This window comes from Phalacrocorax carbo, chromosome 3 (genome assembly GCF_963921805.1).
Source record: "Phalacrocorax carbo chromosome 3, bPhaCar2.1, whole genome shotgun sequence".
Classification (NCBI taxonomy): Eukaryota; Metazoa; Chordata; class Aves; order Suliformes; family Phalacrocoracidae; genus Phalacrocorax; species Phalacrocorax carbo.
In genome coordinates, this window is record NC_087515.1 from 293,978 (window position 1) to 317,205 (window position 23,228).

Genomic DNA, 23,228 nt, shown 5'->3' on the forward strand with positions numbered 1-23,228 from the left:
CTCTGAAAAATAGCCAGGAGGTTTCAAGAAGCAGCAGCAGGTTAGTTACCTATGACAGATGTAAACAACTCAGGAGCAGAGCTTCCCGCTGCCATGAAAGTTGCCCCAGCCACATCTTCGCTAAGATGCAAGCGCTGCAGAAAAACACATCAGAGTCATTGATTACAACACTGAGAGGGTGAAGGAATTCATCTAGAAATGTTAAACTGTCTGCCAAGAGTGGGAAACTGCTAATGTGTATAAAGTTTTATGTTACTAGAGTTTAAATATAGGTGAAAGTTATCACGGGCATTGGCTACTTAAGTTAGCATCTCCTTGCAGAGAGGGCAGGTTGTGGGTGTGATACCCCTTACAGAGGAGAGAAAGGCAGTACTCTGGACAACCGCGAGGCAGTTTCACCAGTCACAGCTCTTTGTCTCCTCCATGACCCCAACAATACACACCTTATCTCATCTATTTGGGCCTGTAAAGGGCAGGGCTGGAGCTCAAGCTTGGTTCACCCCCAGCCACCTTCCCTGGTATCATTTCAGCCTCGGACATTTAGCCTCTCCTCAGCCCCTGTCACTTGCGTCACCATGGAAGATACTTACCTCCTACAGCCTTCCCCTAGCACTGCCCAGGGACTATCTAAAATGGGGGTTTCTGGAGGGGAAAGGACCCGCTAGTCTACGAAAAACCTCATCAGCATATGCTGTTTCCAAAGATTTACTTGGTTAATTACTTCCTTTATGTTTTCTGCTTCCCACTGCTCCATCTGCACAAGTCACTGTTCAGCAAACACGACAAGGCTGTTAAAGACCACATGCCTTGCTGGCACCTTCCATGGTTTAATGAGTAGCTAAAAAAAGCCACCCCCTGCCATACGGCCATAAACTGCTGAGCTGTTACTACACAAATCTGGCTTGCTCGCACGCGTGCGAGTCAGCGGCTGCCATTGTCCAAGCAAGGGGAAAACAGCTGTGGGTGAGGCGGATGCTTCCCTAGCAGAACCGGCTGTTTGCAGCAGCACACCCAGCCTAGCAGGACGTAGAAAGCCTTCCTTCCCCCTCTTCCCTCTGTCGTGGTGCAGGGTTTCTCTGCAACTTTACTGTTACCAAAGCACATTTGCACAGAGACAAGGATTGCAGAAATCCTCCCACCAACCTTATCTGGATTAAAGATCCCACAAAGGATATTCTAAGCCTGTAAGAGAAGGTAACTTTATCCACTGACACATATAAAAAAATTTGTACATACGTTACAGGGACAAGGAAAAAGGAAAGAATGTGCCCTCACCAGGAATGCTTTTTAAGCAGGAGACCATGACATTGCTGCACTGCTATAAAAGCTTGTGGAACCTTATTACACATAGCATTATGGAAAATGATTGTAAATAGGACTAAAGCTATTATAGAAGAAGTCCATAGGAGCAGAAGTAGATCCCCAAAGGCCAGTTTCTTCTGCAGGAGTCTCTATAAGAATATAGAGACAGTCATCCCACAATAGTTGGCCTGCAACTCAATGGTGTCTTCTCAAAGAAAAGACCATCAGCCAACGAAACCAGCTGTGCTGGACTTTCTGTGGGGACGGTTTAATTTAAAGCTGTAGTAGGTTCCCTTGAGGACAGCTCCCAGACAATTTATTGCAACACATATGATGATTAAGTCAATACAATAGAGCAGAAGATACAGCACACTATGTAGGAGGCAAAAATGTATCCTCTGGTATCTGCAGACAAACGTTCGCAATTGACATGTGACGGTAGCTGCATCATGTAAACACTCTGTAACACCAACAACAGCGAGTAGCTGGGCAAACACAAGTACAAGCTGTTTTAGTAAACAAATGAAAACCAAGCTCTACTGTAAGTACATCTGAACTAAGGCAGAATGTGAATGTCTAACATAGCAAGAGTTCTGGAACAAATTCTCATCTCAACACACACATCTGGGAGCGCAAATGCCTTGTTGGTTTAACTCAACAACTGCTTTCCAAACTAGATGAAGCGAAGCCAGAAAAAGGGCATTCATTTTAGAATTAGTTAACCCAAACTGTGAGGAACTGCTGAATAACTATTGCTTGATCTCCAAGACCAAAAAAAGCCTTCAGGCAGGAGGTCTGAATTCTTTTGTGATGGATACAACAGAGGCGTTAGATGGACAACTGATGGTAGATCTTAGGTCAGCAGCAAATCATTACCATTGCATACTAAGTGTGTTACAGATACTGCCATACCCGGTACAACCTTAGGTACGAGTTCCGGCAAGGGGCTCTCTCCGCCTCCCTCTCTCTCCGTTATGTTTTGCGCACTAACAAACAAGTGAACACCCTTGAAAACATCACAGGTCTTATCTCAGGTGATGGAGGAACACTCAGGCAGTCATTGCCTGCACAAAGATCTCCAAGTCAGCCTGCTCATTTCACACGGTCTTTACGTGGGGAGAGTATTGGTTGGTGTGAGCAATGGTGGTAGCATCTGCTGTCACTGGGCAGCAAATAAAACCTTCCCTTTCCTAGGAAAATAGGCAAGTGTGCGTACTACCAAAGGCTGCAGAGGCCTTGCAAAGTGACTGAAGCCTTTTCCCACACGTTCTTGAGTGCTAACATCAAAGACAAACCACAAAAAGCTAGATGTTTTGAAGACAAGCCATTCTGGTCTGATAAAATCAAAAGTAGTTGGATCAGAAAGCAGGAATGTGTATTTCTTTTGCTATCATGTAATTACAGAACTGCTTAATTATGCATAAAATACATAAATCAAAGGACTTGAATGCCTCTGAAGGTCACCTAAGGGGTGAGAAAAACCTTTTCTGGGATAGCAAAATTCTGATCCATTTACTTGACCCATTTTGATAATCACTAATGACACAGTCTCTTTCTTCTGGACAGTAACTTCTTAATACAAATATACTAGATCTAGTGTCCTGTTGCTAAGCTTTCTCTTTCACACAGAATTGAATAAAACTTGTTATCATATTTTGTTGGTGGTGTTGGATAACACAATGGTTCAGACGTGTTCAAGCACATAACGCGTTGTTATGTACCATTGAGAAGACAACAAAGAACCAAAAAGTAAAGATCTGGTCAACTGAAAGCAGCCTTCTAGGACCCAGGGGCCTGTAAATACTATGTTAAAGTCTCAGGGGGACGGTGTTTGCTTTTTAGACATCAGATGTCTGTACAAACCCAAACACATCTGAGAACGTGTCAGAAGAACCAATGGCACCATAATTCTGACACTCGTACCTCTATAACCAACCTTCTGGGGCACGCGTAGAGATGCACAGATCCTGCACCTGTAGAAAGCTAATGACAGTAAAAGGAGAGGAACTTCTCCAGTCTGTGAGCTCTCGTTTACGATAACTAGATTTACCACCGGTGAAGTTGGAAACCGTTAATGCTGTGCATGGTGTTTCCTATCGCGATTTGTAAATACAGTCAAGGACCAACATTTCTACTGAGCAGTGCAGGAAACAGAGGTGCGGACAAGCGATGGAGCTTGTCTGAGGTCACTCAGAGAGTGCATGGCAGAGCTGTCACAGGAGCCAGCGTTCCACAGTCCCAGGTCAAACCTCTCTGCCATAAGCAAGGCCACTAATCAAAATACACTTGTAGGTGGGATTTAACAAGTACTCAGTCAAGAGAAATAATAATTTCCCTCAATTTCCTGCCCCCACCTCTGTCCCTCTGGGTGGCAGGCCTGCCCTTGGGCATACCAATGGCAGCCCAAAATACAAGCCTGTCCTGGACACTGCTTACTCAGCTCGGGTTTTGTTCATTTACAGTGACCTGAGCTGGCCCTCTAGACCCACGTTTCCCAGCAGGGTTCCCTTGCTCGAGCATGGGGAGGTTAACTCACTCAGCACATCTCTATCTCCAGCATCTCCCATCCCCACTTCCACATCAACCTCTCCGTTCCCTCCCCCTGAACCTTGCAGTAGCTTTGCCTAGATTCAGCCCTAGACAGTGCAGCAATTTTGCAGGACAGAAGCTGTCCTGTCTTGTGCTGTCACCCTTCAGTTACCTGAATACCTATGCACCAAAATAGTGGGATCTCCTAGGGACTTTTTTTTTTTATGATGCAAAAAAGGCTGGCATGGCAGGGTGCTGAACTACAAATATCAGGTTAGTTTAGAGACCATTTCCATCAGGGCTGTCAGCATGAATGATTTCTCCTGCCATCTCCCACACCTCCTCCTTGGGCCAGGAACAGCCTGTGCCCTGATGAGTGACACTTACGGCCCGGCAGATCGGCAGACATCTCCTCCAGCTGACAGAGACGTCTAACTGGCAAGACTAAACCATATTTCCTACATGCAAAGATTTCATTGCCTGAGACTGACGTTGGAGAGAGCTCACAGCCACTTCGGGTGCGTGGTCTGTGTTCACCCTGTAGCTGTCTGAGATGATTTAGGCTAAAACGTACTCCTCATCTTCTAAAATTTCAGCATGCCAACCTTAGCAAAAGAGGGACAGAGTCCCTTGCAATTGCTGGAAATGTTCAAGAGCTTCTTTACAGCTGACCTAGCTGTCCCTGCTGCTTTACAACTTATAGCAACACAACATAAGGTATGAAACTCATGACTTTGAAGGCAAGGTACAAGATCCACGATTTCTAACTGGGGTAAATCACCAGAGGTTTTAATTTATATCAGCTAAGGGTAGGGCCTAGCATTTTTGAAAAGACATCTGCAAAGACACACAAACGCAAGGCAACAGCAGGAACGGTCAGAGCACCTGGAGAGCTGTCAGTCTGTGAACTCTTGTGCTGGGCACTGCATCAGCAAAGCCGAAAGGCCCTGGAAAGCATATGCACTGCACATCTGCAGCATCCTGAACCCAAACTAAGACTTCATTTCTAAAGTCCAAGCAGCCAAACCCAGCTCTGGCGTAGGTCTGCTCAGGGCACATCTACCTTGGCTAGGCAGCACTCCCTGTCAGTGGCTGCACCGGGCGCTGGTAAGCTCTGGCGCGGACGCACAAGCAGCGTGCAGGTCCTCTCCAGCCAGGCAGCGGGAGCGGGGGGAGGCACAGCCCCTCTGTCCCACGGGGCCAGGACCACACACGGGGGCAGGACCCAGCACTCAGGCAGCCAGCCGAGAGCTTGGCATCTCTCCCTCCCCAGGTGGTTTTTTGGTTTTGTTTTTAAATACTAATACATCTAAATTCTCTTGTGCATTTTTTCTTTCCCAGCCTGAATTTTGGGAGGTTTCTAAGTTTTAAGCTATGGCATATGAAGCTCAGAAACACCCCATGGATCAATATTTCCATGCAAAAGTCAACAAATAAAAGGTTATCATCTTCCAAGTCCCAGGAGAAGTGAGTGCCTGAAGCCATAACTGAACCAAAGCGCTGTTCCCTACACGGGCAACGAACAACGTCCCAACCCTCTTGTAGTCTCTGACGGCTGGATCCTAATGGTTTCTCAGCCAGAGAGGCAGGAGCATGTCAGCAGTGAGTGGAAGAGCACAGGACAAGCTAACAAGCTCTGCTGGGCTTATTACCTGGAAACATGTGCTGCAGGTAGCACTGGCGGGGAGCCCGCAGCGTGGGGCTGAGTTGGGAATCACTGCTCTAGAGAATGTGTTTTTCACCATGTTATAAATTGCCTCCATTTGTAAGAAGTGGTACAATGCATATATAGGAATTGTTATTTGAGAGGGGACTGGTAGCTTTAAGAGGGAGCGTCAGCCAAGTTTACCCCCCAGCAGACTCCCAGCCCATCTCCTGCAAGTGAGAACACAAAGCTGAGCCAACGCACACACGCAGTGTTGAGCAACTAAACAAGAAGCATGGGGAATGCTCTGAGACAATAGTAAACACACTACCATCACGTTCTGAGGCTCTCAAGGAAAACTGCTGCTGAAGCAGCACACAAGCTTAAGTAACATCTTCTAATACTTACTTCGCAAATCTTTTCCAGCGAAGGGACAAAGAAATCATCGCAGACAATTGCCAAAGCATAAAACATATACACAGCCTGCAAAAGAAAAGAGAAAATGTTGAGTCTGGAGAGTGTCAAGCAGAAACAAACTGCTGTGTCCCAACTCATCTTAGGTTTGTTTTGGTATATACTTTTTTAAAAAATAAAATGCTCTTGCAGGAAGAATTCATGAGGCTCTCTGGGATTTAACAGAAAGATCACTAAGTATTTATCCAAAAGTTCTTACGAGCTATCAAAAGCTGCCAACACTTTACTGTCATCATACTTTTTTTTTTTTTTAATTCTCTGCATATTGCTAAGCCACACTTAAATGCTTTTTCCTTCCTTTTTTTTCCTCCGTTCCACAGCGCAAGGCTTTTTTATGATTGCATTCTATAAAAATCTAAACCCTAAAGCAGTAACTTTTTAAATGCTAGTGTTTTGAAAAACGGAAAAGGAGCTTGTTTTCTGTAACTGAAGTGCCCTGCCATGATCTGGGATCCCAGGGATAATTCTTGCTAAACTCCACACAGGAACAACTTCCAAATGACTGAAACCCAAGGGGCAACACGAGACTTGAAAAGACACCTAGCGAATCAACTTCTCAATTTCATGCAAGCAGCATTTAATCTGTATTTGTGTATTCTGTATTTCTGTATTATTGAACAGAAAGCCCTTTCTGTGTTATTGAACAGAACACGCTTGGGCCTCATCTCTGCTCCAATAGGCCAACGGCACAGCGTGGCTTGCACCCATGTAGCTAAGCTCTTGTCCTCCCCAAGAAGGGTAACCTGGTTCGTACTGCCCAGAGGAAAGGATCTCTGTCCCCTGCCTCGACTCACATCCCGGCACTGGATAGGAAAATGCTCATTGGCATAGGGGAAAACCAGGTGAAAAGTGTGCCAGCTACCTAACAGAGCACACCATCACAGCCAGGCTTGTGCCTGCGTCCCAGCCTGCTCTGGTTTACTGGCACAGGCTTATCTGAGGCCACCCAGGCTACCCTTGCACCACCTCACAGAAACTTGGACCTGTGGTACAGGAACAGAGCCAGAAATATGGAGAGCCAGAGGAATAAGGGCATCACCCAAGCGGTGTAGCCCTGCTCACGTTGCCAGAGGACACGCTGTGGAGAGGAGAGCCGCAGCAAAGTTTTAAAGGCAAGCATCCTATGCAGTGGTGGGAAGCGGGAGAGAAGAGAGGATGACCGCACCCTCTGAAGGCCTGCAAGGCAGGCCAGCGCTCACCCCTTACAGCACTCCTCAGTGTCAGGTATGCAGCATGTCTATTGCAGCTCCCATCCCCGCAGGAACTAGGAAACGATCTGTCTGCGAGTGCTACCAAAAACCAGCCACAGAGAGTCTACAATACTGTCTTGGATCTCCTTCCCAGCAGACTACGGTATTGGCAATGCTTTATTCATTGCTATGTACTTGTGAAAGCGTGTGTGCGCTAGACAGATCCTTACATTTTGGGCACGTAAACAGAGAGGCAAGGCTCAGGGCATAAGCCTGGAACAAACCGCACTCCAGCAGCTGTGCACAAAGCAGTTGTGTCCAAAAAGAGGGGACGAGAAAGGCTGCACAAGGTGAGGCAGGAGAGTTGAGCGCCTGAGCTCGCTCTCTCTCCAGCTGCCCCTCTGGGAGCTCGATGGCCACCTCTGGCAGAGGCAGGACCCTGCGAGGGGCTGCACCCTGGGCTCAGGCCAGCAGGCTCACCTCTCCCACGTGCAGAAGGAAATGACGTCCCCCCCACGTCACCACGCAGCACGAGGCCACCGCAGAGACACGCGTGCTGCTCCAGAGCAGCGTGTATCGTTAACCACGACGGCAAACTGAGCCTCACCGCCAGGTTTGCGTAGTGTACAGCACAGCCCAAGGGCCGGCTTACAGCATTCGCAGTCCCGCAACGGCACCTGCATTCCTATCCTGCCATGAGTTTACACGCCTTGTCTGACTTGGTCATGTAAATCCCCCTCACCCTGGAAATGTACATCTCCATAATATTTTGCTAGGTTTTCAGTGCATGTAGTTGGGGTAGGTTTTCAAAATTTTTTTTTTAAAGACAGAGCTGCTCACCTGTAGAGCCGCCTTGAACATGCCTGAATGCAAACAGCCCAAGAAAGAAGAATTTTTGCATCTGGTCCAATAAAGCAGGTAAGCATGCATCAATCCCTTTCTTTTTTGCAGTATCACTCACAGGCATTACAACATTATTCTTCTTCCACCTCCCAAAGTGAGACAAAACTGCTTTAAAGTTCAAAGACAGCTCCACCTTTTTGTAACACCTGCCGTGTACCACTACAGAGTTATTTTTACACGTAGCGTAGCTCCAGTGAATAACTGTAACTGAGAGAAGTGGCCAATATTTGTAGAAAAACAGTGTCTTAATCCTATCAAAGTGCATTATTATCACATCACCAACAGATCCTCCTGCTTTGTTTGTCTTTGAAGTTTACCATTGAAGCTCAGGTGATGGGAGGAGACCAGACTACTTCCTTCTGGAGCAAAAGCAGCAATAAAAGTGGCCTCTAGGTTTTTGTTTTTTTAATTTTCCAAGAACAGGTTTAAATCTTCCAAAACCTCGAAAACCCCAGATTCAAACTTGAGAGAATTTGATTACAAGTTTGCTGCAGAAAAGCCAGTAACTTCTGTGAAAATCTCAGCCATGAAAAACTTTTGCAGCTCAAAACCAATTCAAGTATATTTTTTTCAGGATTAGAGATGGTCATTTCATCATAATGGATGATTTTGACACCCTCTTGAAGATGCAGTGCTAGACTGTCACTTAAGACAGGTTCTGTGCTCCTCTGCCACTACTCATAAACACGAATAAATGTAACTTACAATTTATGAAACTCTTACATTGCAAAATGGCCCAGAGGAACAGGAATGTAAGCGAAATCCACATCTACAACTCTGCTGGGTGCAGCAGAGACCTTGATCTTGTAGAGGGAGCACTAGGTGCTGACATGATACCAGCAGATAACTGTATAAAAAGAGATAAAGGAAGCAAATGGCTCACAGACATTGTGCATCATAGGAAGAAGGATCAGAAACAGCCCCAGAGAGTTACACGGCCAAATCCCATTGAAATACGATGGATAACAGGGGCCCAACTTCAGCCTGGAATTTTTTATCTGCTAATCATATTAGTCTGCCGTGGTTCATGCCATCATTTCCCTTCCCAAATACACAGCAATGCCTTTCAAGAACACTAATCTATATGTCATCATCCCTATAAATTGAGCACACCCTCTATATTTCACAGAATCTACAGTCACAGAGCACAGGGCATCATATGGCTGCTTGGGCTTCCTGCAATCTGCTGCTGTTGTGGTAGCCAAGCTCTCCCAAAGAGGAGCAAGGCAATAGGGAGCGAGAGAAGACAACAAACCAAAAAACCCACATGCTCAAAAGCCAAACCAGGTCACTTCAGCATCTGCCTCCACACGTGGCACACACGCGCAAGTCTTTGCCTCCTCTCTGTTCCCACCGCTTTTTCAGATCACGTGAAGTCACTGATTCGTATGTGGTGCTCACCAGGAACGCGACCAGTCTGAACGGACACCAGGTGCAATATGTCCATCAGTTTAAGTTTAGGAAAATCCTTCTAAGGGTTTTTAAATGAGCATTCAAATGATGCGAGGGGTGGGTTTACACTGTCTCCAGTGCAAACAGGAATGGCAAAGCATATCCATGTCCCGGTAACCACAGGCAAGTACAAAAGCTACATTTCACTGTGTTCTGATTTTTAAAGGGCACAGCCACAACCCAGAAAGGTGACGGGAATTTTCTTTTGTCTACCCATGCTAACACTTTTGTAGGATCAGGTACAAGGAGAAAAGGAAAAAAGGGGACTGAAGTGAGCAAGGAGTAGAAAAGCGAATGTGAAGAAACTGCCATCAGGCTTTCTCTAATCCTCTTGGATGTAGGTGGGGAACGCCATGCTGCTGTGTCTGCTCAAAGCACTGAGCCAAAGCCTGCTGGAGTCAGTAAGATTACTGCGGGTGACTTCAGCAAATTTTAACATGAGGCTGATAGAAGAGATCAGCTGAACCCACACCGACTTACATGCTTTAGCATTTATTTTTAATGACCTCATTGTTGTCACAATTCTGGTTTTGGCTGGGAGTCTTCCCTAATTTTATATAACTGGCTTGCATGCAATACAGTATAAAGTGTCAAATTCTAAGGAGTATCTGGCTAGAAAACAGCTTGGTTCACAAACTAAAACACTGGCAGCTAACTACTCTTGGTAAGTGAACACATGAGGACAATAACTGTTACTTCCTTGAAAGTTGTTTGGGTTTTTTTTGGTGGGGTTTTTTGTTTGTTTTTTTAAACAAAGAAAACAAAATAAGGTTTAGAGTTTGGGCCAGCAAGAACACAACAAAAAATTTAATTTTATGTCAAGTTAGACTTGTAAAAATGGAGCCCCGACACCAGTCCAGGCTATTTTATGTAGAAAGAAGGAATACAGCCAGCATCAGGGCAAGCAAGTCTGTCTGTATGTCACTTGTGAGGAATGCAAACAGCATGGCTTTAACATTCTGCAGCTGATCAGGTGGTATCAGCTTCCATCTAAGTTAACTTGAGAGTCCAGCAGAGTCCCACTGCTTCTTTGTTCAACACATGCAAGTCTGTCCTTGCAGGCACCATGGGGGCAGCAGGCTTAGCACAGGTAAGGAAGCAGCAGAGCAGCACTTGCTGAAGCCTGTTCCACCTGAAAACAGCCATTGGGGATAAAGGCAGAAGTTGGGGGAACGCAGGTGTACTGGGGCAGAGCTGGAGCGTGACATGTGTAATGGCAACAGGAGACAACGTGATGGACAGAACACAAAAATAAGTCTCAGCCCCAGCATCATTCAGTTGTGTTCAACTTGAAGGCATGCAAGTCTTTAAACAGACAAGCTACTTAAAAGTCACTCTTCCTCTCCGGGATATTAAAAAATTACTAAAATATAATGGCCCTGCATAAAAGGATAAATAGCAGATTAAGTATTATATTAGGATCTATTTTAAAAATATGATTCTAACAAACAAGCGTCAGAGAAGTGATTGCAATCTCTGCATCAAACAAGATTGAATATCTTACTGGAAATACATATTCTGTTGCACAGTACATAAATGATAATTTTTCATGTTTGCCCAGCAGCCCTTTGAGTTTCCTGTGCCAGTCATCATACTCAGATTAAAACTTGCTTTACTGAGCTAAAGCAAGAAGCTTTTCATAAGAAAGCTTAAATGCTGTAGGAGCCAGCAATTCCCACAGCCCTGCCTTTTTCCCAAGAGAGCCAGGAAAGGAAGAGGCATCTGTCCCTGGCTGCTCCCCACACAGACCTCCTGCCCCAGGCGAGCAGGCACAGTGGAGGGCCTTCACTGAAACCACTGTAACCAAGCATAGGGCTTTCCTTAATTCCAACTGCATTGCAAAACCATATAAAACCCCATTATTGAAGAGAAATTAAAACAAAACAAACAAAACCCAAACCAAACCCCCCATCCCCGAACCCAGCCAAACAAGGGACCCATATAGTCCAAGCTTGCTTGGAGCAGCAGCCCATGGTATCACAATGTGCTCAGCAGCAAGCTGTCTGTATTGCAGAGCATCGCTAAAGCAAGCATGTCCAGGACACTGGAAAATCATCACCCTAACAAGTCAGCTCTGTGCTGTAGAAATGAGAAGCAGCTGTTTTTTGGCTCAGTGCAGAAATAAAGTTGGGGTACATCCAGAGTGACCTACTTTTTCTGAGCAGCTTGCACAAGGGCGGTAGGTGCCCCGCCGCTGCACCCTGTTCCCACGGCTAGGCTACACCGAACAATGGCAAATGAGAAGCGTGAGGGACCACTAAGAGCAGACACCGCTCACTGACCCTTGCTCAGCGTGCGGAGCCCTAGCTCTGCCCCAGGAGGAGCTCAACCTCAACCACGCACAAGCACAGACCCCACACTGGCAGCGTAATGCGTCCTGCACCGCACTCCAGATTTGCCTGGAGAAAGCTGGGGAAAGGGGAACTAACGCTTTACTGTTGAGAAGCCTGGGATAACACAGGGACCAGGGCAGAGCCTGCAGCTGGGCAGATGAAAGCTGAGCTGTGACAGGGCAGGGAGGAATATAGTGCCCATCCCATCAGGCTTTCCCAGGTAAACCTGCAGCGATACCCAAATGCTCCTTCTTCTGCTGTAAGCAAAAGCCTTACAAATTAGTTGGCAAAGCAATTTCCCTGCCCTGTCTCCTGGAGATAATGGGTGCCTATAGCCCCAGCGTCCTTGAGTGCAGTAGGGCTGGGGGTCTGCACAGGCATCAGTACACAGCTGCTGGAACAAACTAAAAGCCAGTAAAATGCTAGGAGAATGCCTAGGAACAACATTAAGATAGCAAAATGAAGTTGAAGCTCTCAAGTGCTGGGGAGCTCCCGGATTGCAGGCTGTACGCTTGATCCTTTAGCAGTGAACAGCACCAGACTGTCAAAATCCAGACCCTGGCTCCCTCCAAACTGAACATCCCAAAGCAGCAACCTAGTGGGGATGTCACTGTCCGTAGCAGCATGCCCTCTTCTCAGAGAGCACGTGATAATAGTTAATAGCAGTGAAGCAATCAGTTGACGAGCTCCGAAGAAGTATCTAGGAGGAAATTAAACAATATGCCCCCAAACCTGTAATACGTTTTTAGTGGACCACTTTTCCTTTAAACTGAAGTATTTTCAGCTCAGACCTAAACCTATTGCTAAACCGTTCCTGCCCAGTTTTTCCTAGATTTTTGAAGTGTTCAGGGATTTAACTTTCATCTTCATGAAGCACCAGTTTATATTAAGTAGTTCTGCACAGCCCCACTGTGGGATCTGCTGGGGTCTTCCTGTTTTCACTTCTGTTAAACAATAGGGAGAGCATGCCTTGGGAATCCCCTGAGAGGCCATCTACTGCATTCCCCCAAGGCTCCAGTTTATAGCATTTGCCCCCTGGTTCTCTGGCTTTCAGTTAAACCAGCTGTACCTCGGCGTCTTTCAGAAAAAAAACCATGAAAGTATGGGGAAACAGGGAGAAGAGAAAGAGTAAGTTTTTACTGAAATGAATAAGAACAGTTTAAGGGGAGGTCAATAAACACAAGCAGTGTGATGATGACAGCCTGCTAATCATCACTCCGTTGTTCTCTCCGCCATTAACAAAGCTCCCTTTAGAGTCCGGTTTCCTCAAACCTGCAAAGAAATTTCAATGGAGACACCATGACTCTGTGTCTATATTCTTTCCCCCACGAAGTGCATTTCTGTGCATGCTCCAATTTGTTCATGTGTTTGGTAACTGTATTGCTGGAAGGAAAAAACCCAATTAGATATTTTCCACCCAATACGACGACAACTCCTTTCAACCCAGACTAAAGGGGCAGGTTGCTAAATGCTGACAGCTGTCTGTTTTCTCTAAGTATCATTTTTTTGACAGTAGGTTACGAACAGTCACTCTGCTATAGGAGAAGGCAAAGCACTTGTCATCGCTGCTTCTGCTCCCATGCGGCCCACGGGGCTGGACTAGGGCCACAGACAGTGAAGCCTGGGGGAGCTTTCCTTGGGATTCACGGAGCTGGCAGCTCAGGGTAGAAAGGCACTGGGAAACTTCTCAGCTGATGCCCGCTGTCTTGGACTCACACACCTCATGACAGCTGCCGAGGGGTCACCCCCCAAGTATCACGGTGCTAGAAAGGGGGAATCCAGCTGGGTCCTGCACCTCAGGGATGCATGAGCTGGAGCATGGTCAATAAATTTTCTTGGCCAATAAAACCACTGTGGAGAGTGATGGAGCACCGACGGGCCGAGGTATCTGTCTTGCTGCTTGCTAGAGGGGAAGAAATGGGATATGTCTCTGTTGGGGCAGCAGATACTTATGTCTAGTTCTCATTCAAAATGGATTTCTCTTTTTACTCTGAAGTAGACGGTTCATCCTGAAATTTCAGTCCTCCAGACCCCACTTTGATACACGTTAAAAGTATGTTCAGCTTATTCAGAACTGACAAAAAAGCCTATGGAAAAATAAACTGTCTTGAGAGTAATTATGAAGCCCAAATCTAATTTGAAGTAGACTGGAAAATAACCCAACTCATAGTTTATGTAGTCAACTGTATGAGAATACTGTGTGATTTCACTGTTACTAACAATGAAAAAATACACTCCAGGTCTTGTCTCTTTTAAATAGCCTGGAAAACCATGTTCAGGGTATGGATCACACAGAGATTAAGAATGATTTTAGCAACTCATATTTTTAATGGTCTCATTATAAACTTATTCCTGTAACTCAAGAGATTTTTAAAAAATAATTTTTGTGTTAAAACCTAAGAAATGTGAGGTTACAGGGTAGCAATGCGCTGCTATAATCATTATCGTTTGCCTAGAGTGGCTGCACAGGAGTCTCCTAGCTGTTTTTCAAGTAGAGATGTGAATTTAACCTTCATATAGTTAATCCCCTTCTTAACTCTCATAACGCTTTTTTGCATTACCCACAGAAAAGTCACAAGGGTGCCAAGAGCCTACCAGTATTTTTCAAGGCTACATTACAATGTTTACACACTTTCTGTATGGATCTAGAGCAGTTAACATAGCTCCCTGAATTAACAGCTGACCAACACTGACCTTTTCCTGTCAGGACACAAAAACTGTTGGAGGCGCAGAGCACTGACTGCCAGGAGACAACCAGTCGGCACTCGGGATGCGAACACACGCTGGCCGAGGCGTGCGCCGAGGTAGGTGTGCAACCCCACAGACGGTGCTACGCGACACGCTGACTGCGGCTGGGAAACGGACCCCGAAGTCGTGAAATCCAGCGTCTGAAAGCCAGAAAGAGCAGACCAAAGGCCGCCTGGGATGTGTGGACGGGTCTCCAGGACAGCATGTGGGCCTACTCTGCAGTCCCACCAGCACCATCCCCAGCGCCTCTTTTCAAGCCCAGCCCAAGCCCCACATTTGGGCATTCAGAAGAGGGCACCGCAATAACCACCAGCGCCAGGGGTGCGCGAGAGCCGCCGCCTGCGGCACAGAGCCCTGGGCTGCGGCACACAGGGGTGCAGCGGTGCCAGACAGACCACCCGGCTCTGCCACCGGGCAGAGGCAGCCCACAGTCCGTGGGGGAGCCAGCAGACTTGACCAGAGCCAGGCAGGTGAAACGCAACCTGCAGCCTCACCCCATACCTACAGCGCAGGAGCTGAAGGTCTTCTACAGGTCCCTCTTTCCACCAACTGCAGAGAGACTCTGGGTGACCAGCTGCTGCACGACACTACTTTGAGAGAGCATTCATACAAATTTTTGGGAGTATTCTTGTGAGTGCTAAAAAATCCAGCTCGGGACCAGTGCTCACTTTCCAAAACATCTCAAAGCTCAATGTTCCTATGGCAACTTGGAAGCCTTGAGCTTGCCAGACAAAGTCAATAGTGATGTTACTCAACAAATTTTTTGCAGCCATTTAGCCAAAATAAAAATCAAAACACAGAGCACTCACATTACAACATGTAATACCATCTAATCTATACTTAGAAAGAAGTAATGAATCATTCTGTATAGCTAATGGTGACTAAAAATTATTAAACGGTTTTAAACATTCATTAGAAGTAGGTATTTTCTTGGCTGCTTAAGAATGCCTCTTCCCCCCACGTACCACCAACTTGGCAGTTCTTAAATGAAGAAAACATTAAAAAAAGAAAAGAATGTCTCCATCTACCTAGCAAAAGTCGAGGAACAGATTTGGAGGGAGAGTATTTCCCTCTCTGAGAGTACTGCAGCTGCTGAATGCAAGGCCCTCTAACACGAGCTAAGTGGCTAGTGGACTGGCAGACCAGGGTTATTTAAAGACATTTATCTTGAGTATCTTTAATTTCAGCCTTATCCATGCACACCACCTTCACTGACTTGTTTGGGGCAGAGATCACAAAACTCCAAGCCCAAAATAGCATAAATTTCTTATTTTAGTAAGGTCTTTAAAATAGCACCTATGAAAGCCTTTTTGGCACATTGCTGAACTTTGAGGCAAACCCCTTGCCCCCCCGATGTCCTCCAGAATTCCCAAGAGCACCCAGGACACCCTGCAGCTCATGAATGAGAAGTTAGGATCTTTTCTGTAATATATTCAGGAAGAAAAACTCGCTTTAGCAACTTAACTACGCAGGAGAATTCTGGAGATCCAAAGGTTGTTTTTTTTTTTTTTTTTATTTAATCTAGTTGATAATATTTTTAAATAGAAAAGCCTCTCTAATTCTTTTCTCCTACAGCTATGTCATAAGGGGTGCCACAAGGATTTCTGGGGTTAAGATTTCACTTATTTTTGAAGGCAATTACATGAATGTCCTCCCTCCACCTGCCAACCCCGCAGCATCCTCGTACCTGGGGGCGGAGGGCAGGGGACCAGGGCTGCCCGACGGCCTCAGCAAAGCCGGTCTGGCTGAAGTAAAGTAACTCACAGGGGTTTACTCACACAATGTCATGCACCTGCGCTGACAGGCTGCAGCAGGGATTTTAAAAGGCGTTTATGTAAAACTGAAGTATGTTATTCTCAGTGCAGTTACTAAAACACAATCTGGACCGTGACCGAGAGCAGAAGCCCCTGCGGGCCGGACGCAGCATCAGCCTGTGGTGAGCACACCGAGCCCTGGCCACACCGGTAGGAGAAGAAATGCAAAGTCACAAAACTTACACACAGGACGTGCAGGACCACAGCTCCGTGTCTCCTGTCCTCGTTCGTGAAGATGTCATTGGGGAATTCATGGAGAGCTGCAAAAAAGGGGTAAAAAAGAAAGCTCAAATGTTTAATCCGCTACTCAAAACCACCACACGTACTGTTAAGTAACATAATGAAAAGTCGCCCGAGCCCTTCCACTGGGCAGTAGTCCTATGGCTACCATCCCAGCAGCTCTTTGTTTCTCTTCCCTGTTAGTTTAGCTTAACTTTTCCTCTGGCAATTACAGCCTTTCCCTGAATATTTACTGTGTAATTTGCTTCTGAGGCAACCACAACATCGTGTACCCAATAACACCTTAGGGATGGCAGATAAATCCAAAGAGAACAGCACTGCACTCTCCTGAAAATGTTCAAGGGAAACAGCATTATACAGAGTAGGTGGCGATGGGTCACTCTCACCAAGCACTTCTGACTTACCGTTTTGTACACAAAATGGATGGGTAAAATCTGAGCCCTGAGCCCCTGGCACCACCTTCCCTTTGGTAGGGCACAGGGAACATGTACTCATCTGCATCAGGACCTAATGCTCTCCAGACCGGCAACAACTTCCCCCAAGTGCCCTTCCCAACAGCAGGCAAACCACGTTTCAGCTGTTTTCATTCTTTACCCTGCCCTGGTGTCTCTCACTGTGCTCACTGAACTAGTAACAGCGTCAAGATACCAGACTTCCCTGTACAGCAAACTCTGAGAGTAACCTGCTCTGTTAGATAGCCAGGCAGTGGCTGAAAGGGGACGCAGTCCAGGACAGGGGCAGATTCAGAGATTTCAGATCAAAATGAATCCTTTCTCTACCCCCAGACTCCTCAGAGATATCCTCAACATGAACAAGACATCTGATGTATGTGGTAGTGATGGAAACAAGGTTTTGACCAAGATATCAAGCATCTGGGGACAAAAAAAACCAAGGGTGCAACTCTTTGGAGTTGCAAAGATTTCCATTAAGAAGGCTTAGTGTTACTGCAAAGCCCCATGAGCTGTAACCGTGCATGCAAAGGCAAGCTGAGGTCCTCCCAAAGACAACGGTTCAACAGGCCAACGTGTGTCTGAAATGCTGGTGGCAAGTTTTCTGTGAAGGAGCCACGATATGCCCTGTGCCATGAGAATGGGTGAGAGTTCCCACCTTCCCCGCATGCTCTTGCTCTGCCCAGCCAAAGGCCATCAGGTAGTCTGTGTAAAATGGCCAAGCCTGTGGGCCAGGCTTCATCCACAGATCCGTGGCAAGGCAACAGCTATTGCCCACATAAACGCAAGGATGGCTTTCAAGGACTGACTCAGCACGGCCTGTATGTGTTCCCAACAGCAGCTTTTTACCTGCAGCAAACTCAAAGGCAAGGCCGTTACTCCTCCAAATGAAGGACACACGCCTTCACTCTGCAGTAAGGCTGTAGGACTCGGGCAGACTCGGTGGTCTAATTAGCTTCAGAAAGAGCATCTGTTGGTAGTAGTGAACCATGAAGAAACTTCATGCTGAAACAGAATTATTTCGAATAATGATATGATAGAGCAAGGAAAAAACCAGCAGCCCAAATCAGCTGCTGTTTCTCTCAGTGAAGGTGCCCACTGGCAGGGTAAGCAGATCCCGTTTCTGACCTCACTGATCTCATGACCACAATCTCCTCAGCGCTCTACAACACCTTGCTGTAGCCCAGCTCACACAAAAGAAAGAAGGCATTCTACATAGTCAGAAGGTGACATGCTAAAGACGGTAACCCCCCTCCAATTCCTTCCGCCGTCTGAAATGACAAGGCGGCACATTTCGCAAACAGGCAGAAGTACTTTTACCACACGGCATGTTATAAAACGGTGGATTTCATTCCCCAGGGATGCTGTGACAGGCAACAAAGTAGGAAAGGCCCAGAAAGAGATCCTCCATGGATTATTGTCTGTCGGTGATATTAAGCGTGGTAATCTAAATGCAAACTCCAGTCACTGTAACCCCATCTTGAGCAGTCAGCAAGGGTATGCATGGGCGGAAGAAATGATCTGTACATGCTCTGCTGCTTACGCTTCTCCCTAAGCATCCCCTACCAGTCACTTCCAGAAGCAGGATGCTGGGCTAGGTGGCCATTATGTCAACTTCCTAACTTGAGCAGTTCTCTAAACAATCAGGAGAGGAGAAAGGGACATTTTGAAATCTGCGCCGAGAGGTGATGGAAGCAGAGCCATGACCTACCTCCCGGTTGCTCAAGCATTCACGCTTTTGCCCCCTTCCTCTTCCCAGCAGAGAACAGCACCAGCTCCAAAGTAACGAGCTTGCACCTAGAGGAGAGTTTGCACTTCACCTTGGCTTTATCACCCAGTTTAAGTCCAACAGAGTCATAAACTCTTAGACATGACACACTAACAAGCAACCAGGACAGATGACAGCCCACTATGCCAACCCAGAAAACAGCGCAGCAAATTAGTGTGCCTTCATTAGAGCAAAGTATTTTTGTTAGATTAGAGGTTCTCTTTCCAAAGTCAAGCAATCAGCATAACAGTTGAGAAGAGCACGCAATACAGTCAGATAACTTTTGTTGCAAACATGGTGTTGCAAGTCGTTTAAAGACAAATTACTTCCATTTACTAAATGCTTTATTACCGTTCTGGATATTAATTGGATTACAAAGCATGTAAAGACAGTCTGCCAATTAGGTTGCAGGAATGACTTTTGGTTATAAACTGAAAAGCAAGTGTGAAGATGATGTTCTGGCATTCCAAGTGCTTCTCTGTAATTCCAGATTTGAATTGCTAAGTAATTACTAAAATAATGGCTTTCTTCTAATGGTCAGTTCTGCACATTCAGCCTCAGGTTGGAAAAAAAACCAAGCTGCGTTTTTTCTGGCTTTCACATCACTGTCATTAATAAAACCCTAGCAATTGGAATTTAATTAGCAATTCCATAGATGATTAAATGGAAAAAGAACCCGGCTCACTCTCACAGCTTTGTGGCCTCTGAAGCAATAACTGAACAAAAGGTAGCTATGTCTTAATTTTGTTACTAACACAAGCAAGGGCTCCACCACAGCACTGTATTCTGAGGAGGAAAACATTCTTCCTTACATAAGTGGTCTTTTGACCAAAGACTCCTGTTAATACTGTAATTACTTGTATCCCTATGCATTGGTAGACATTATAATGAGTGTGTAGTTGCTGACTGGGGCTGAGTCGACATGACAAGAGTCCTAACAAACTAGCGGGACCTACAGGAGCAGTACGAGCAGCACCTTTAAAATTCATCTTCTAACGAAATAACACCAGCAATACATTTGAACGCCTCACAAATAGTGCCAAAACCACAGATACGGCCACGGAGACACGGCATCGCACCACAGCTTGCCGAGACGTCTGGCGCGGCAAGCCAGCATCGGCTCGCGCCTGACGTCGCCCGCCCGGGACCGGGCGCAGCCGGCGGGCGGGGGGGGAACGGGGTGGGGAGGCAGGGCCGGGGCTGCCGGCACCTCCCAAGAGAAACGCCAGGTGCCCGAACTGCATGCGGAGCAGAAGGTTTTGGCCCTTCAGGAGGACTAGCAATGACTTTTTCTAACAAATCAGGATTCACCTGCCAGGAGTTGGAACTGTTTTCTTCCAAAGCAGAGCTAGTGCTGCCAGGATGCCATTCACCCTCCCACCCCCAACACATGTACTCTGCCAGATACACACAAAGCTGCCAAAAACATGCTTAGGTGTGCAAGCTAAAGAAACTAGTCAGACAGGTACCGGCACAAAGACAGGAGTTAAAAAAAAAACACACCACCAAAACCCAACACAAAACATTATGGAAGATGTAAGACAATGAAGTTAAAACAGCTGGAAAGGATTCATCTTTCCTCAGCAAAATATCATCACGTGAAAACCAAATGTTTTCACGACAGTTTGGTTTAAGAAACGTTCCTCACCATTCACCAGACCATAAGACATCGCAAAGGAAACATGGGGAGGCATGCTTTTAGCAATCTGCAAAACGGTTTGCTAACACACACACACAGACATATGCTCCCCTCTCCCTCCTGCACTCCCTTCTGCAGCTGCCTAGGAGATTTTACCATTACAATCCATAACAGACAGAGACGATGAAAATCCAATCCCTTTATCAAGAGTCTCTAGGAGGTTCAAGGAGAGTGAAGTGCACCTAAGGTAAAAGCATACAGAAAAAACATAGTATATAAATAGAATAAGCTTATTGCTACTGGCAGAGATGGGGAATCCGAGCCATCCTTTCTGTGCACAGCAGAAACATCTAATCTTCCCTCAGGTTCAGGTTCCTACCCTGCCACGCAGTAATGAAATGCACTTTCTTATTTGAGAAAAATCTAATGTGTCCATTGCTGCATTCTCTATGACATCCTCTGAACACAAACGCTTTTACTGGCTTACATTTGAATGTATGCAATTATAAAATAACGTATGCAAATTTGAAATCTGCTGCATTTTTATTTGATGTATCAGGTGCAGATGAGCACAGATAAGAGGAGAGCTTTGCAAAACACAGGAGCTCCTTTCTGAGAAGAAATAAAGGGTGTTGCTGGAATACCACTCCAACAACAGCTGCCCTATTTAGCTAGTATAAAAGCTCATACAGTTTGTTATTTTGCTTAAAAGAGTCCTCAGCTTTTGTACAGAAAATAGGGGCAGATTTTGCCAGGCTTATTTTGATTGCACCAGGAAAAAAACCAACCACCCTGTCAATGAACCTAAACTCAAAGAATTAAAGATTTCTGCCTAATTGATCCACTCTTGTCCTGCAGACTTTGAAGTTATTGGGCCTGCAAAATGCAGAAGGGCAGGATCTTCACACAAACTCAGCGCCTCCACAGACATTTTCTGCATGGGCATTAGGTAAAATGCTAGCTGCCAAGATCAGGCCCGTACCCTTGCAGCAGCACTGCAGCATCCAGGGCTGACAGCATTTCTACTGCAGACATGTGAATTCCAGCCTTCGGGTGCACGCACCTCAGTTTTAGCTACCAGTGAATGAGAGGTTTGTTCTCAGAAAACAAAGCACAGGAGTGTGCAGTGCAACACAATGCTTTTTTTTAGGGTACAGTTCAATCTCTTACAAGCACCTTGTAAAATTACTAGTAAATATTAGGACTATTCTAATTTGGAAGTAACTGGAACTAGATGACTATTAGCAAGGCATGAATTAGCTTTGTAAAAGAAGCTAAATAATAAAAGAGCAGATCAGCAGAAGGTGTAAAAAGTTGTGCTCTTACATTAGCTGAAGGCCCAAGAGCAAGGCTTCAGACATTTGGACAGTAGCAGCTGCTGTGCAGAACGGGGCGCCTGCACCTTTCGAGAGTGGGGTGTATGACACCTACCGCAGCCCACGGCACAACCCCAGTAAGTACAGCGCAGCAGCGGACCTGCTGCTGCTCGCTCACACAACAGCATTCACAAGCATATCGCAGTACATACCCCCTCGCCAGACTTAGAGGAAAATTTTGTATCCACGCTTGACAGGGGAAAGTTATTTTAGTCATAAAACAATGAGTTGGAATAAATTCTTGTCTTTTTATTCTCAATCAGTGTGCGATTCATTAAAATTGGAACCCTGTTCAGCCTTGGCTTTAGCTGACTTACAAAATGATCCGCATTACCACTCTGTTCAGAGGATTTGCTGGCGCAATACAAATTTGCCTCTGTTCTGCACAGTCAAGCTACTCCAGGCAGTTTGCACGCCGTGCCAACGACAGATGTGCAGAGGAGATGCTGCTGTACCATTCTTCTGGATGGCAGCAGGAAGTGTCACCCTTTCAAAACCTTTTTCCCTGCCACTCCATTCCCTCTCCTATTTAATGTTTCCACCTTTCCAAAAGGATTCTTTTTAAAAAAAAGACACCCAACACTGTACTGGATCAATACTTCTCAAAGCCACAACTTACCCATATTTTTAAAATAAGTCTTTACATTGCTGTCCAGTGTACCTACTCTAGGGATAAGAACACCCTTGGGAAATCTGCCATAGGTTTCATAGCAGGAAAAACTGAGGGTGTTCAGCCTAGGCAATGAATTATCAGCAAAGAAAACTGTCAGAAATTTAAAAACTCGGTTCATTTTCTCACACTGTCCCCTTAATTCTTTCATGGCCAAAGGTAAGTCACGTCAGTGCTAGGCACTGCAACCCCGAAAGCATCCAAATACCTCGTGGGAAGAGGCTCAGCCTGTATTTCTATACAGCTTTCCAGGAAGCCCAGTGGCCCCTGTTTGGCTGCTTCTTTCCAAAGAACTCTTCAGAAGCGGGCTGCACGTCCAAACACAGGGTAGAAGATAAGGCTATAGAAAGGCATCACTTGAAAAAATTACTTAAGTGGGCTGGATTAGAAACCAGGATTTATATATGCAACTCCAACAGTTAGGGACTGTCGGTATTCACAATATCAATGCTACTTCAGCTGTCATCAGAAGTCCCAGAGACAACTATCCTTTTGCAGCTGGAAAAACACACAGACATGTAGCTGTGCCAAGCAGCTGGGTGCAAGCTCTTGTCTAAGCCCAGATGACTGATCGTGTGCTCCTTTGCCCAGCTCGAGGTGCTCAGAGCGTGCCAGCTCACAACAGGAAAGCAAATACATCATTAGCAACAACCACAATAGGAACAGAGAATTCGACTGAACATCATTATGCCATTG

The 23,228-nt window shown here is 46.0% G+C and overlaps 1 protein-coding gene across 3 annotated transcripts in view; it reads right to left on the reverse strand.

Annotated features, from left to right (window-relative positions):
* LOC104045786 (sodium/potassium/calcium exchanger 3) overlaps positions 1–23,228 on the reverse strand; it is a 273,214-nt gene that overhangs the window by 158,106 nt on the left and 91,880 nt on the right. For all 3 annotated transcript variants that reach the window (XM_064445489.1, XM_064445490.1, XM_064445500.1), the window contains exons 3-5: positions 16,574–16,650; positions 5,885–5,959; positions 50–134 (exon numbers count right to left, since the gene is read on the reverse strand). In XM_064445489.1, the coding sequence (XP_064301559.1) occupies positions 50–134; positions 5,885–5,959; positions 16,574–16,650 (237 nt within the window). The remainder of the gene's footprint in view (positions 1–49; positions 135–5,884; positions 5,960–16,573; positions 16,651–23,228) is intronic.